The following is a 13966-nucleotide window of genomic DNA, read 5'->3' on the forward strand; positions in this document are numbered from 1 at the left end:
CACACTTTGCATTATCTTACAATAGGATCTTAAATCTGTAATACTGACATTTTTTTCTTCACTGAACTGGGTTTTATGGGATCCCCCTTCCCACCTGCCCGTATCAAATGCATTTCTTTGTTTTATTTAACTAATATTTGGTTCACATCTCACAAACGTTAAGAACACAGGTTCTAGAGGCCGATCACCTGGGTCTGAATCCTGGCTTCTCCACATACTAGCTGGTTGACCTACCTGGGCCTAGGTCCCTGATCACCTGGGTCTGAATCCTGGCTTCTCCACATACTAGCTGGTTGACCTACCTGGGCCTAGGTCCCTGATATGTTCATGCAGGGCTGTATTTCTAGAACTACCTCACAGGGTTGCTATGAGGATTAAAAGAGATCATAATTGTAAAGGCAGGCGTCCATCCAAGATTGGTACCCTGGCAGTCTGGCTGCTCTTAACCATTTTTTTTAATATATGCCAAATTCTATTTTTCTGTATTCAGATTATAGAAATAGCGTAGTATTTCCACAGGTATTAAAAGTCGGAGTTGAAAGCTTTTAAAACAAATTATTGAACAACTCTTTTAATCTATCAGGGGATACGAAAGTGAACAAAATGTAGTCTCCACCCCTAAAGAATGAAAGTCCACTTAAAGATACAGGCACACTAAAATCCATTATAACAGTATTTTAAACTGCTGTATTGATACTATAAGCAAAATGTTATGACAGAAGACAGACTGGCTCAGCCTGGGGTAAGCTGTCTCAGAGATAACACATGAGGTAGGCCATGAGCCATAAGTTTGAAGAACTCTCCATAAAGATATAACATTTGCAAAGACATGGACTTTAAAAATATATTTTGTACAGCAAGTTCTCGAAAAACGTTTTGTGCAATGTCAGTTCGTTATAATCTTGATGAGAAGTCATAGGAACCTAATTCCTGTTTACTTCCATTAGCCTATGGTAACATTGGTTTTGTTTTAAGTTGTTTTGCTTAAAGTTATAGAACCAATTAATAATGTTAAGTGAGGACTTAACTGTCTTTGAGAAACCATTACTCAAGGCTGAGAGGGCACAGGAAACATGGGGAGGCGAGGTGTGGGAAGAGGTTCACCACGCAGACCAAGCTAAGGAAGAAGACCCATAGGCTATTGGATAGTAGAATGTTTTATCCAGGAAGTAACATCGTAAAGAAAAAAGGTTTTGGAGAGATAACTCCACAGTAATAAGAAAGATGGGTTAGAAAGAGAAAACAAATAATTTTCAACTCCAAGGGCATGAGTATCTGATTCATAAATATCAAAGGAGATTTTAATATTTGTACTTTTTAAAAAGTATAGTAAGATTTTTAAACATAAAATGTGCATTGCTATATATTAATTAAATTCTAAGAACTGAAAAAAATCAAACAATTTGTTAAGAACTTTTACATAAGAAAAGTGTGTATCCTAAGTAGCATCAGTTTGGTCATAACGACTCCTTCACAAGTGTTTTTCTACCATTCTCTTACCTCCGGGGGATGTATTAGTCAGAGTACAGAGTTTCAGTTATGCAAGATGAGTTAGTCCTAGCGACCTATAGAGTCTGCAGTTATAAACAGTGTAATGTATTCTAAAATTTGCTACGAGAGTAAATCTTGTGTTATCATAAAATAATAATAATAAATAAAGAGGGCAGGAGGAAACTTTAGGAGGTGATCAATGTGTATATGGCACAGATTGTGGTGATATTTTCACAGGTGTATACTCATCTCCAAACTCTTCGAGAGGTGTATGTTAAATATATACAGCTTTTTATATGTCCAAAAAGATGTTATAAAATAAATTCTTGGCTTGAGATTTATTTTTTAAAGTTGCTTTTAATATTAAGTTAAAGATCACTAAAGGAATAAAGTACACAAGATACCCAAGTCAGAACCAGGCAATATAGATTAGGAAAATCAATCTTAGGAGTTTATAAAGGAAAATATTTCTCATTAAAATTGGTATTTCCATCCCGAGTCCCAACCATCTTTTTGAATGGTCCATAAGGGAACCAAATGTTTTTCTCATTAAAGCAAGTGCCTTGGATTCAGTATATATTTTCTTCAAGGTTGGCAGTGTTGACCATCAGAAAATTAAGCCTCTCCTGAATGGAAAAGCCAGAACTTTACTCTGAAACATAAGCCCTCCAGCTGAAACGCAGCCGTCTTCCTTTGTAAAAGTACTCAGATCCCAGTTGGTTGTAATGCTTTTGCCTTCAAAAGCCAGGCCAAAGTGCGGTAATGCTATCCTTACCGAAAACAGAGGGAAGATGGCCTCAGTTTCATGTTTTCTAATCTGCTCTTGATCAGAATGTCTGAGGGTTTGGATTGTAACCATACACTGACATGAAAAAACAATCACCTTACCCCCAATATGTCAAAATGTTATCAGGAAGCCCTGCATCTGAGATCTGATATCTCACTGATTGCTCGGAACCTCCTCTTTGCCCTGCCCTATCTGTTTCAGGAAAATGAAACCCTGTATTTATTGACATTTCCTCTCAGAAGACATTTCCTTTCAATTGAAGGTATGTTCTTCTCATACCAGCAGAGGGAGGCCTGATCCACTTCCTGAGCTCTGAGACTGCTCAATTAAGTCTCTCAGGGATTCTCCAGGAGGAATGTATGTGTCGTCCTGCTCTAACCCAATGCTGTACCGAGGTCTGGCTTCTTGTCTTTTATACCTAAAGATGCATAGAGGAAGATCATTTCAGACACTGGACTGCAATATGGTCAAAACACTGCAGATAAAACATTGATCCTGGCAGGTTTTCTTTTAGCATACAAATACAAGATTAAATGCACAGTATTTATTAACCTCGGTTATGATTTCTAAAATACAAATCCTAATTATTTTTCCTAATCTATTTTTTAAAGTAAACTACATATTTTTACTTAGTCTCAACCATCTACAATTTTTCTTCTCTATTTCCTTCCATTGACAATTTCCCAGCAGGCTGCATTCATTAATGTTTATATATAGCTCCAATAGTCATTCCCTAAAATCTTTCCCTTTAAGGTCCCTAATAAATTATACAATAGATGCACACAAATATTTGGTTTACAAAAGACATTACAGCTAGCCCTCTCATCTAAGATAACATATAGAACAATAATATAGATAAGTGAAATAAATTTAAACTTTAAAAAATTTTTGTCAACAATTATCTTTCCAATTAGAAATCAATTTATTTGAATGAACTCCCATTTATAAATAGTATTATAAATGAGTATTAAAAAGGGGAAGTGACATGAATTTAAAGGTCCTTGATATTTCACAAACTACAAAATAAGTTCTTAGTGACTAAAAATAATTTGTAACCACCATACTTAACTTTAATATAGTAACTGAACTTATTGCACTTTAATAATTAATCTATAAATTATCTTTAAAACCTTTCAATACTAAGGGGGAAATTGTTAGCTCAGGAAATGAAGAATTACTAAAGAGATTCTAAGTTCAACATGCTCGTTTCTCCGCTTAGAATCAAACTCAATAGCAACTAGTTCCTTAATTCCCTAACTACTCTAATTTCACTAGAAGTGGAATTTGTCTGGATGGTTTTGATGTCTGAAGCAGAAAAGAAATAGGTATCTGTTAATAGCTTCATTAGGACAACTATTTATCAATAGTAACTGATATTATCAGTGAAATCTAAGATCTAATTAGGTCAAAGCAAGCTGTGGTGAAAAAAGAAAACATCAACAAGTAGTATAGTTGTATAAGAAAGATATAATAAACTCAAAGTTCTACATCTACATGTTGAACACTTACCTGAAGTAACAGAATAAAATGATAAGGACCAAGAGCAAACTACAGACAGTCACAGATATAAGTAAGGCTTTCTGGTGTATAGGTCCGTCAACAAAGTCTGAAATTAAAAAGAAAGTAAAGAAAACCATTTAACAGAGAACATTTTCACTTAAAAATTAGAAAGCAACTCTTTCCTAAAATTACTTGCTAAGTTCCATATGCAAGATGTCAAGGATCTTTTTAACCTGAAAATTGATAAGAAAAAAAATAAATATGTATGCACTCCAAAGTAAACAATTTTGAATAGCATGAATCATCATTCATCTAGGCACTCAATTCAAGGGCATGGACTTCTTCCTGTCTGTAAGGAATAGGCTTGACATAGGATAGATAAAAGCACAGAATATGAACAAATGTAGTGAGTGGAACAGTACTCCCAAAACACGAGTAGGTAGTTCATCTTTATTTCAGATCCAACTGAAGGGTTTACAGGCTTCTCTCATGTGGTTGCTAGAGCACTTCATATCATGAATTTGGATAAAAAAACTAATCTATATTATTGTATTTAACACAAAAAGTCATCTTATGATAGATGCAAAGGAACAGGATTCCTCGAATGTTGCCAAATATGTATAGAACATAGGAATGTGCATCGCTTTAAATGAAAATGCCCTTCTAAAATACATAGACATAAATTTTTCATAAATCGCATTAATTTTTTTAAAATGGGTATGTTCTACTTAAAGAATATTGTGTGATCTTTTTATAGAACAAATTATTAAATATTATTCATGTTCTAGCTCCAATTCTTACTTCTTTTTTTTTTTTTTTTTTTTTTTTTTTTTTNCTGAGCCATCCTGCTACCTGTTGGCAGCTCAGCGGCTGCTCAGCTCGGGCTGTACTCGAACTGCTGTTGCTCAGAGCTCAAGCTCTATGAGCGAGCTCTTAACCAACTGAGCCACTCGGCCGGCCCCTAGCTCCAATTCTTAAATCAGATTTACTTACAACATGATTTCTCAAACTTCATATAAATAAGAATGACTTGGAGAGCTTTATACAAATGCATATTTACTGACTTCAACCTCAGAGATTTTTATTCAAAGTACTTTATTTTTTTTTATAATCATCGGGATGATTTATATGCAAGTAGTCTCTGGAACATATTTTGAGAAAACTGACCTAAAACCAGGTGCATGTATATAGTAATAGTATTAGCACCATTCTTATTAAGGACACCATACATCCTAGAGAGTGTACTTACTGTTATTGAATTTTAAATAGTATTACTGTAATTTATGACTATGGTTATTATGAAAAAGAGGCTTTCCAATTTTGCTATGTACATTTAACGTAGAGCTACCTAAACACTTTGGTTGTAGACCTTTTCCCACCTAATGTAACTTTTTTTTGTATCAGTAGAAAGTATTATATGTTCCATGAAGAAAACTGAAAAGCACCAACTAACTTAACTAAAATATATAGAATCACCACCACCTCACTACTTAGGAAAATTACTACTAACATTTGATAGTATGCCTTTGCAGTACCATTTCAATGAACAAAAAAGTTCATGAGCAAAATACTTCACAAAAAGGCATTATATACAACCATGTCCACGGCAGCATCATACATAAAAGGAAAAACATGGAAGAAATCCAAATGTCCACTGAAAGATGAATGGATAAACAAAATGTGGTATACAAGGTCTGGCAATTAAGTTCGCGAACTCATCCTAGAAGAAGTGCTACATACCTCATTGCTGAATATCACTATGGTCACCTTTGAAGCACTCCCCTTTGGAAGCTACGCACTGATGCCAGTGCCTAGTGCACCCTTTAAAGCAATTTTGGAACTCTTTTTCTGGAATGGCCATCAGAGCTGTCGTTGTATTAACCTTCATGTCCTGAATGTCATCAAAATGTATTCCTTTCAATATTTCCTTTATCTTTGGGTAAAGAAAGAAGTCATTGGGGGCCAGATCAGGTGGGCAGGGTGTTCCAATACAGTTATTTGTTTACTGGCTAAAAACTCCCTCACAGACAGTGCCGTGTGAGCTGGTGCATTGTTATGATGCAAGAGCTATGAATTGGTGAAAAGTTCAGGTTGTCTTTTTCACACAGCCTCTTCAGCACTTTCAAATAGTAAACTTCTTATAAATAGTAAACAAACGGTTAACTTTTTGTCCCGTTGGTACAAATTCATAATGAATAATCCCTCTGATATCAAAAAAGGTAAGTAACATTGTTGCAACAAGTTCACAAACTTAATTGTCAGACCTTATATACATACATGGACTATTATTCAGCGTTAAAAAGGAAGGGAATTGTGACATATGCTACTACATGGATGAATCTTGGGGGCATTATGGAAGTGAAATAAGCCAATCCCCAAAAGACAAATACTGTATTATTCCACTCATATGACATACTTAGAGTAGTCAAAATCATAAAAGACACAAAGTAGAATGGTGATTGACAGGGGCTGAAGAGAGGGGTAAATGGGAAAGTTACTGCTCAATGGGTATAGAGTTTCAGTTTTTCAAGATGAAGACCTCTGGAGATGGATGGTGGTGATGGTTGGAAAGCATGATGAACATATTTAATACACTGAACTGTATACTTAAAATGGCTAAAATAGTAAATTTTATGTTGTGTGTATTTTACCACAATAAAAAATTGGAAAAAATCATTGTAATTGCTTCATAACTAGATTGTTTTCATTTTTAATATTCTGAATGCTTCCAAAACAATAAATTCTTTTTCCACCAGAAAGTCAATCTTCTGATGACAAATATTTAGGAGACTGCAAAGATTTGCTATAACACATTTTTGTAATACCTAAAATTCTGTGATGAACACTTTATATATAAATCATTATACATGTCAATGATTATTTCCTTAATCTAGACTCTTAGAAGTAGAATTATTAGTTTAAAAGTATAGAATTTAAGGCTTTTCATACATACTATCAAAACATCCTTTAAAAAATGATTACACAGTATCTACTTCACCATCAATGTGAACATATGTTTTCATTATTTTGAAATAATTTAAGTCTTACAGATAACCTGTAAGGATAAAGAATTCCAATATGCCCTTTACTGTGATTTCCTATTTTAAAAATTTTGCCATATTTGCTTCATAATTCTCTCCTTCTCTCAGTCTGTCTGTCTGTCTGTCTGTCTGTCTCTCTACTTTTATGCAGTCATCATTGACTAAAACATCATTGTGCAGTGCATGACTGTATATACACATATACAGAGGGTGCCAAAAAGATGTATACACATTTTAAGAAAGGAAAACTGTTTTAAAATTGTAATAATATATACCAATAACAAAAGATAAATACAAGTCACATTTGACTTCTGCAATTACATGAGGTGTGCAAAGTGGTTCTCATCAGCATCCAGACACTTTTTTTTTTTTTAATGGAATTGGGGAAGGGGAACAGCATTGGGGAATTGGGGATGGGAAACAGACAATTTGCTGTCCTTTTGTTCTTCAGTCTAGTTGTGGAGGACGTCACTTCACTGGCCCATGTTGGTATTATCATTGCACTCTTCCCGGGTTAGGACAGCTGCTCATCTGCCATTGGACAGCCGCTCACGACGACTCACAAAAGTTCATGCCCGCTGCCGGCCAGCCCCACTGCAGCCTATGCTGTTGCCGGTGACTCACGGCAGCCCAGCTCCAGGTCGAGCTGTTGTTCACCATCTTAGCTGTAGAGGGCGCAGCATCATTGGCCCTCATGTAGGATCTGAACTGGGGCCCTGCTGCACAGAGCTGACATCCCAAGCCAACTCCTAACCAACACGCCACTCGGCTGGCCCAGACACTTCTGATTACAGCGAATTACTGCTTGAGCAAAATTGACCAAAGTGTCTACTTGTGTACATATTTTGGCACCCCCAGTATATATGTGTGCATATATACGAGTACATGACAGTGGTCCCATAAAATTATAATGAAGCTGAAAAATTCATATCACCTAGTGTCATTCTAGCCATCCTAAACAGGCATAGGCAATGTATTATTATTACCTATAGTATTCAGTACAGTAACATACTGTAGAGGCTTGTAACCTAGGAGCAGCAAGCTGTACCATAGAGCTTAGGTGTGCAGTAGACTATATCACCTAGGTTTGTGTAAGTGTACTCTATGACGCTTGCACAAGGAAATCGCCTAATGACGCATTTCTCAGACGCTATCCCAATCATTAAGCGATGCATGACTGGATATATCTGTATTCACATTTCTGTTTATTTATATTTGTATGTATGTATAATTTGTGGATCATCTGAAGTTACAGACATAATGTCCCTACCCATAAACACTTCAGAGTGTGCTTCCTAAGAACAGGACATTGTCTCATCAAATGGTAATACAGTTATCAAAATCAGGAATTTAACATGAACATATAAATTGAAAATCAATCTCACTTTGAAATAGTTCAGAGAAAGTTTATAATAAAGTAAAATCCACAGATAGTTATGCTAATTTCTTGTCCAAATATTATGATAGTTAATGGTATGATTTACTCATCAGTCTAAAATATATGTTTAACAATTATTTATGATCTACACTACTTGGCAAATATTATTGGAAACAGTCAGCATCTAAAAAGACTAAATGAGAGACCATTAAATATAAGCAGTTTTATATTAACAATTTCAGAAACAGTGCCAAGGGTTAGAAAAAAGGAGTTCAGGAATTTGACCCGCTATAGTACAGATCCAAAAAGCCATTCAGGCTTTAACACCGACAGGAATCATATATTAATTAGCACATCATGCATTGTCTGAAAAGTGTTGCTTAGAAAGCCTTGAAAATAATTCGTAGGCTGTTAAAATTAAGTAGGCTAAGATTTTACACAAGGAATCGTCTCAGTAAATTTTCCCTCTATTCCCTTCCTCCCTTAAGTTATAAGCAAAGTTAACAATAAACCCAAAGTGAGCACAGTACCTCTGCCAGTTAGAGCACAATTCACAATGTTTACATCTGCAGGTGTACAAACACCCTGGTTACATATATATGTGCAAGTACTATCTCTGGAAACTTAGCTTGAAATGTACTATTTCCCTTGTTAAGGATAACAAAAGCAAAGCCTGAAGTTGTTGAAAACCAAAGAACACACTTGATATTCAACACTAGGGGAACTAACTCCATAAGCAGAGCATATCAGTATATGAATAAATACTTTTCATTCAAGTGATATAATTTTACTAAGACGCTCAGCCTCACTGCGTTTTACTTTTCCATGCAAATGCAGAATACACACTGAACTGTAAGCACACTATATTTAGTACTCATCTTATTATATATACATCTGATTTATGAGAGGAATGAGACCAGAAAAGATCTAAGGGATTCTTTCCTTACCATCAAGCACTTTTTTAAGTCTAGTATTACCTTCCCATTTTCCTTTCCTTTGTCCCCAAAACTCTATCCCCTGCAGCCTCATCTCTGCCTCCTTGTCTTCTGTCATGAATAAGTGATCCTCATCAATAAACCTTTTGTTTCTGTTGGTCGTGCTGGTCATGTTGTAATCCGCCATTACCTGTGCTCAGAGCATGAACAATGTAAACATTCATGTCCCTGCCAGAGTCTTGGAAAGCCAACACTTCCAGATACCGATCAGGAAAAGAAAGGCCCGCGTTCTCTCTAGGGCAGCAGGTTTCTCCCCGCCCTGTCACTCCAACTGCTAAGGGAAGTGGGAACGGAGAGCTCTTCAGGGAAATCTGGTTCACCCTGAGAGGCAAGGAAGAACCACCCACCCACCCGTGGTTTCCTAACAAAATAGTATTCTGTTGTTACTTGTCTCCTCTTTGATAATTAGGTGGTTTGTAAGTGCTCAAAATGATAGGCCTGTTTTTATAAGGCTAGATGAGGGTTTACAATTGCAATAGGAAATTTAATAAAGCAATTTCCTGAAAACAAAGGAGGTGAAGACAGAATTTTTATATCCCAATTATTATGGTCAAGGAGAAATAAAAAGACTATTTCTAAATTCCCTTTTTTTTTTCTGTCCCAAATACAAAATTAACCAGAAATTCCAAAATAGTTGCTGAACATTTGAAGAAATGTTAGCCCTACTAACTGGCAAAGAATTTAGCTCCAATTCACATCCTCTATTGCCATTGAGTAATATAGGCATGAGAGGCCAATTCTGGCACGTACCTTTGCATTCTGGACACTATCATATATTTGATCTGTGTTGTGGAGAATAAGGGAGATGTTTCAATGGTTAAATGCCTCTTACCTATATAATTTCATTTGAAATTGGCAATATCTAACCTAAGCAATAGTACTTTAAAACACATCTAAACTGCTCAGAATATAGTTTTAATTAAGAAAAATAAGGTAAGTTTTAATTTTGGAAACCTTGTATTATCACTTGCCTTGAATTACATTGAAATTACCATATTTCAAAGCAGAATATTATTTTTAATACATTTTCTATGAAGTCTATATGTAATACATATGAGTAATTCCCATACACAAACTTATGCCTATTTCAAAAAGTTATATAAACTTGTATTCTGTAAAAGCCAAATTAAAGGATCCCATTTAATAAAGCAAGGGCTTCTGATCATTTCATCTTAAACAAGTCTTTCACTTCTTTAAGTGTTCTTTAAAAAAAATAAATAAATAAAAACAAGTGATTAAAATAAGTAATTTGAGGGGAGGGGAAAAATAAAAAAACTTATAAAATTCTCCAGCAAACAAGTCATTTCAAGAGGACATTTTATTCACAGTATCTTGGCCAAACACCTGATGCTGAGAGTCTGGGCCTACATCATCCCTCCCAGCATCCCGGGGCCCCTTCATCACTAATTCTGCAGGCAGAGACCAGGCACCAGGACTTCTTCCTTTCAGCCTCTCCATCAAAATGGACATCTGTCTTCCTACTCTTAGCACCAGCTGCAGTGTCAATGGGCTTCCCAGATCATATTTTATGGTTTATGATGAAGGTGCTGCGTCTGCTCTAATTATTTTTTTCATATTTCCTCCTCAAAGGAGAAAGACTATTATCCTAGGGTATTCTGTTTTGCTGGTACTGAAATGGAATAAGCAAAGCAAAGAAAAACGAATATTCATGAAAGAATTTAAGTTGTATTCTGGCCTCCCTTTATCTTCTTCTTTTTTTTTTTTTGAAACAGAAGATGACAAATAAAATTTCAAGAACATTGATAAATATTTGTTGAATGAGATTGTGTAACTCTAATTTCCTGCTTTTGAGAAAACTCTGGATCAGTAGAAAAGGTTTTCTTGTTTATTTGTTTTTAGTAGGATAATTTATTGGTAGTGATTTACCCCTACACTTAGTACTTCTCTGATCTCTAATAATAGTACCTCACCAAAGCATATTATTTAGCACCTAATAACACAGATATTTTGCCATAAGATTAATCATTTACATTTTTTGGAAGAGCAACTATTAAAGAACAAGAACGACACCAAAAATTGGTAAGCTGGACTTTTCTTCCCTCTATTCTTTCAATAACATAGTCTCTATTTTATAGTAACTTGACATATGATTTATAATAAATCTATAATAATATATAATAATCGATTAGGTGATGCCTAGCACAGGGGTTCTCAAGGTGTGGTCTCTGGATCAATAACATCAGCATCATGAGGGAACTCCTTAGAAATGCAAATTATTGGGGCCCACGCAGATCTACTAAATCAGAAATTAGGTGGGAACCAGTGATCTGTGATCAAACAAGCCCTCCAGGTAATTCTGATGCACAAGCTTGAAAATCACTGGCCTAGTACACAACTGGGACTTAATAAATGCTACATTAGAAGGAAGATGAGGAGGGAGGAAGAGAGGAAGAGAGAGAGAGAGGGAGAGAGAGAGAGAGAGAGAGAAAGAGAGTGCACACAGGTACACACATAAAAAAGGAGCAGAGAAAGCAAACCTCTAACACCGTATTCTAAAAATAGTTCCTAATGTGTATCTGAGAATGGTCTAACTGGGCAAGGCAAACATAATAAATAGATTACTTTGAAAATAAGCATATTAATTGTGTATCAATGGTTATATAAAATGGCTAACCACTATTTACTTAAGAGTTTTTCTGACTCATAGGTTAAAGCATTTTTTTTGAGAATGTCATTCAGAGCTTTCTACAGAAGATTTAGTGAGATGACATCATTGGCCCATTTCTTAGCTCCACTACTTACTCTAGCTATGTAAACTATGCACAGTACTTAATCTCAAGATTCCTCAGCTTTCATGTCTATGAAATGGGGATAATAATAGTTCTTTCTTCTTTGGGTAGTTATGAGGATTAAATGTTAAAGAAAAGAGCCATAGTATGTAATGTAGGCACTCCATTCACATAAGCAGATATCACAATTAATATGATGATTTCCATTGTCCTCATTCCGGAAAACTGGCCTGAGCTCTGAGCTTCAGGGAGCCCTGGTTAGGCGCCTTCCAATCAAGCGCTTCCCACTGAGCACTGATCCGCAGCACCCAGGAGGCTATGTCCACTCAGAACTCGTTCATCCCATTCTCCATTACCCAGAAGTCTGGCATTCCTTGCCTAAAGGACCCCATGTCTGTGTCCAGGAACTGGAAGCCCTCCTTCTGTACCCCTATCCTCCTGAGGGTGGACCAAGGAGCTGATGTGGGTATCCCAAGGCCTGAGGGGTGGCCACAGGCGGCAAGACTTGTGAGTGGAATATAAACCGAGAGCTGGGGTATTCTAGTGTAAGTATCTGATTTTAAGCTTTTCGATTATAACATAAATGCCTTACATTAAGCTTTTGATTGCTGAGGCACCATTCAAAGACATCCATTTTGAATAACCATAAAGCCAGCTGTATGACACAGCTACTAGTAAAACAATTAGATAAGAAACCAGGCCTCCCTATACATGAAGTATTTTTTTAGAAAGCCCTGGGTAACCTAGATAACTGGCCGCTTGAGTAACCCTGCTTCTCCCCAACTGTACCCTAATTCCTGCTCTTATGTTTTAAATCCTCCAGTAAAGAGTGAACTCACAAAACACACGGCACCCCACCCTCAACCCCAATAAAGGCAAAGCTCCAGGCCAAGCTCACTGGCGCCCTCTCCCTCTCTCTACCCAAGGTCTTGCTGTGTTGCCCTCAGGCATACCCTGTACGCTGAGAATCCGTGAATAATAAATCTGTTTTTCAAAGTTCCCTGATGGCTGTTGCTGAGGTGAGTCTTAAAATCATAGTAAGAACCATAAGGGATGATGCAACCACAACACTGGCTCCAGTCCGGGAAATGTCTGTGGGGGCTGCCACAATAGTAGGCGCCCAGGTGAGTGCCTCAGGCATTTCTAGCCACAGTATCACTATCCACAGCCTGAGACCAACAGGCTGTGGACATGAGGCCCCTCATGGTGCCGGACAAAAACGAGAATGAAGCTGTTCCCATCACTCCCACTCCCACGTTGGAGAGAGTAAGTCTCAGTAGCTCAAGCATTCTAAGTGCCAAAGCTGGTGTTGCCCATCATTAACAAAATGTATTTGTTAAGTTAATAGAATGTATTTTACTTACCAGTCTTCTATATTGGTTTTTAAGTTTTAAATACATAGGTAAATGGTATATGGACCTCTATTGTATATTACTGCTCCAACCCCACAAAAGTTAGGGCTAGTCGTGTGTGTGTGTGTGTGTGTGTGTGTGTGTGTGTATACATATATATATACAGTTAAAGTTAAAAATATCAAAAGAAGATGGTTCCATGTCTTTAACATCATCCCTGTTCTTTAGCATTTATACGAAAACACATGCACACATATCTCCAATAGGAATTGTGAATAACAGTATAAACAGAGCCACTTCAAAGGAGCTGGAGCTGCCAAAATGGAGAAGAACTACCTTGCAAGTCTTACCCCTACTCTTCAAACCTTTGGAGTGTTAAAACTGGGCAAAATAACCTTTGGACTAGGCCTAAAACAGCATTATAGTCCAAACAATTGTTTGCAAAGAAAACAGGAAATCATACATTATGAAAATTAAAGACATTATTTAGAATTAGCATCACTATGTTAGCTTAGCTCCACCCACAGAAATTCATTCCTTCTATTCATGAACAAGTATTCCCCTTCTCTTTCTAATAAATACCCCTTGCCTTCACCTCCTACTGGAAACACAAATTGGGTTTCAGCCTGAATCAGTACTTCCTGAATAGCTATTCTTTTGTATCTCAAATAA

The 13966-nt window shown here is 36.4% G+C and overlaps 1 protein-coding gene across 8 annotated transcripts in view; it reads right to left on the reverse strand.

Moving 5' to 3' along the window:
• The window catches only part of BMPR1B (bone morphogenetic protein receptor type 1B), a 408951-nt gene that overhangs the window by 25266 nt on the left and 369719 nt on the right, over window positions 1–13966 (reverse strand). For all 8 annotated transcript variants that reach the window (XM_019647508.1, XM_019647507.1, XM_019647510.1 and 5 more), the window contains 2 exons: window positions 3788–3884; window positions 2558–2696 (listed from right to left, as the gene is read on the reverse strand). In XM_019647508.1, coding sequence (XP_019503053.1) covers window positions 2558–2696; window positions 3788–3884 — 236 coding nt within the window. The remainder of the gene's footprint in view (window positions 1–2557; window positions 2697–3787; window positions 3885–13966) is intronic.

Source organism: Hipposideros armiger, unplaced genomic scaffold, assembly GCF_001890085.2.
Source record: "Hipposideros armiger isolate ML-2016 unplaced genomic scaffold, ASM189008v1 scaffold_112, whole genome shotgun sequence".
In the NCBI taxonomy this organism is placed as follows: Eukaryota; Metazoa; Chordata; class Mammalia; order Chiroptera; family Hipposideridae; genus Hipposideros; species Hipposideros armiger.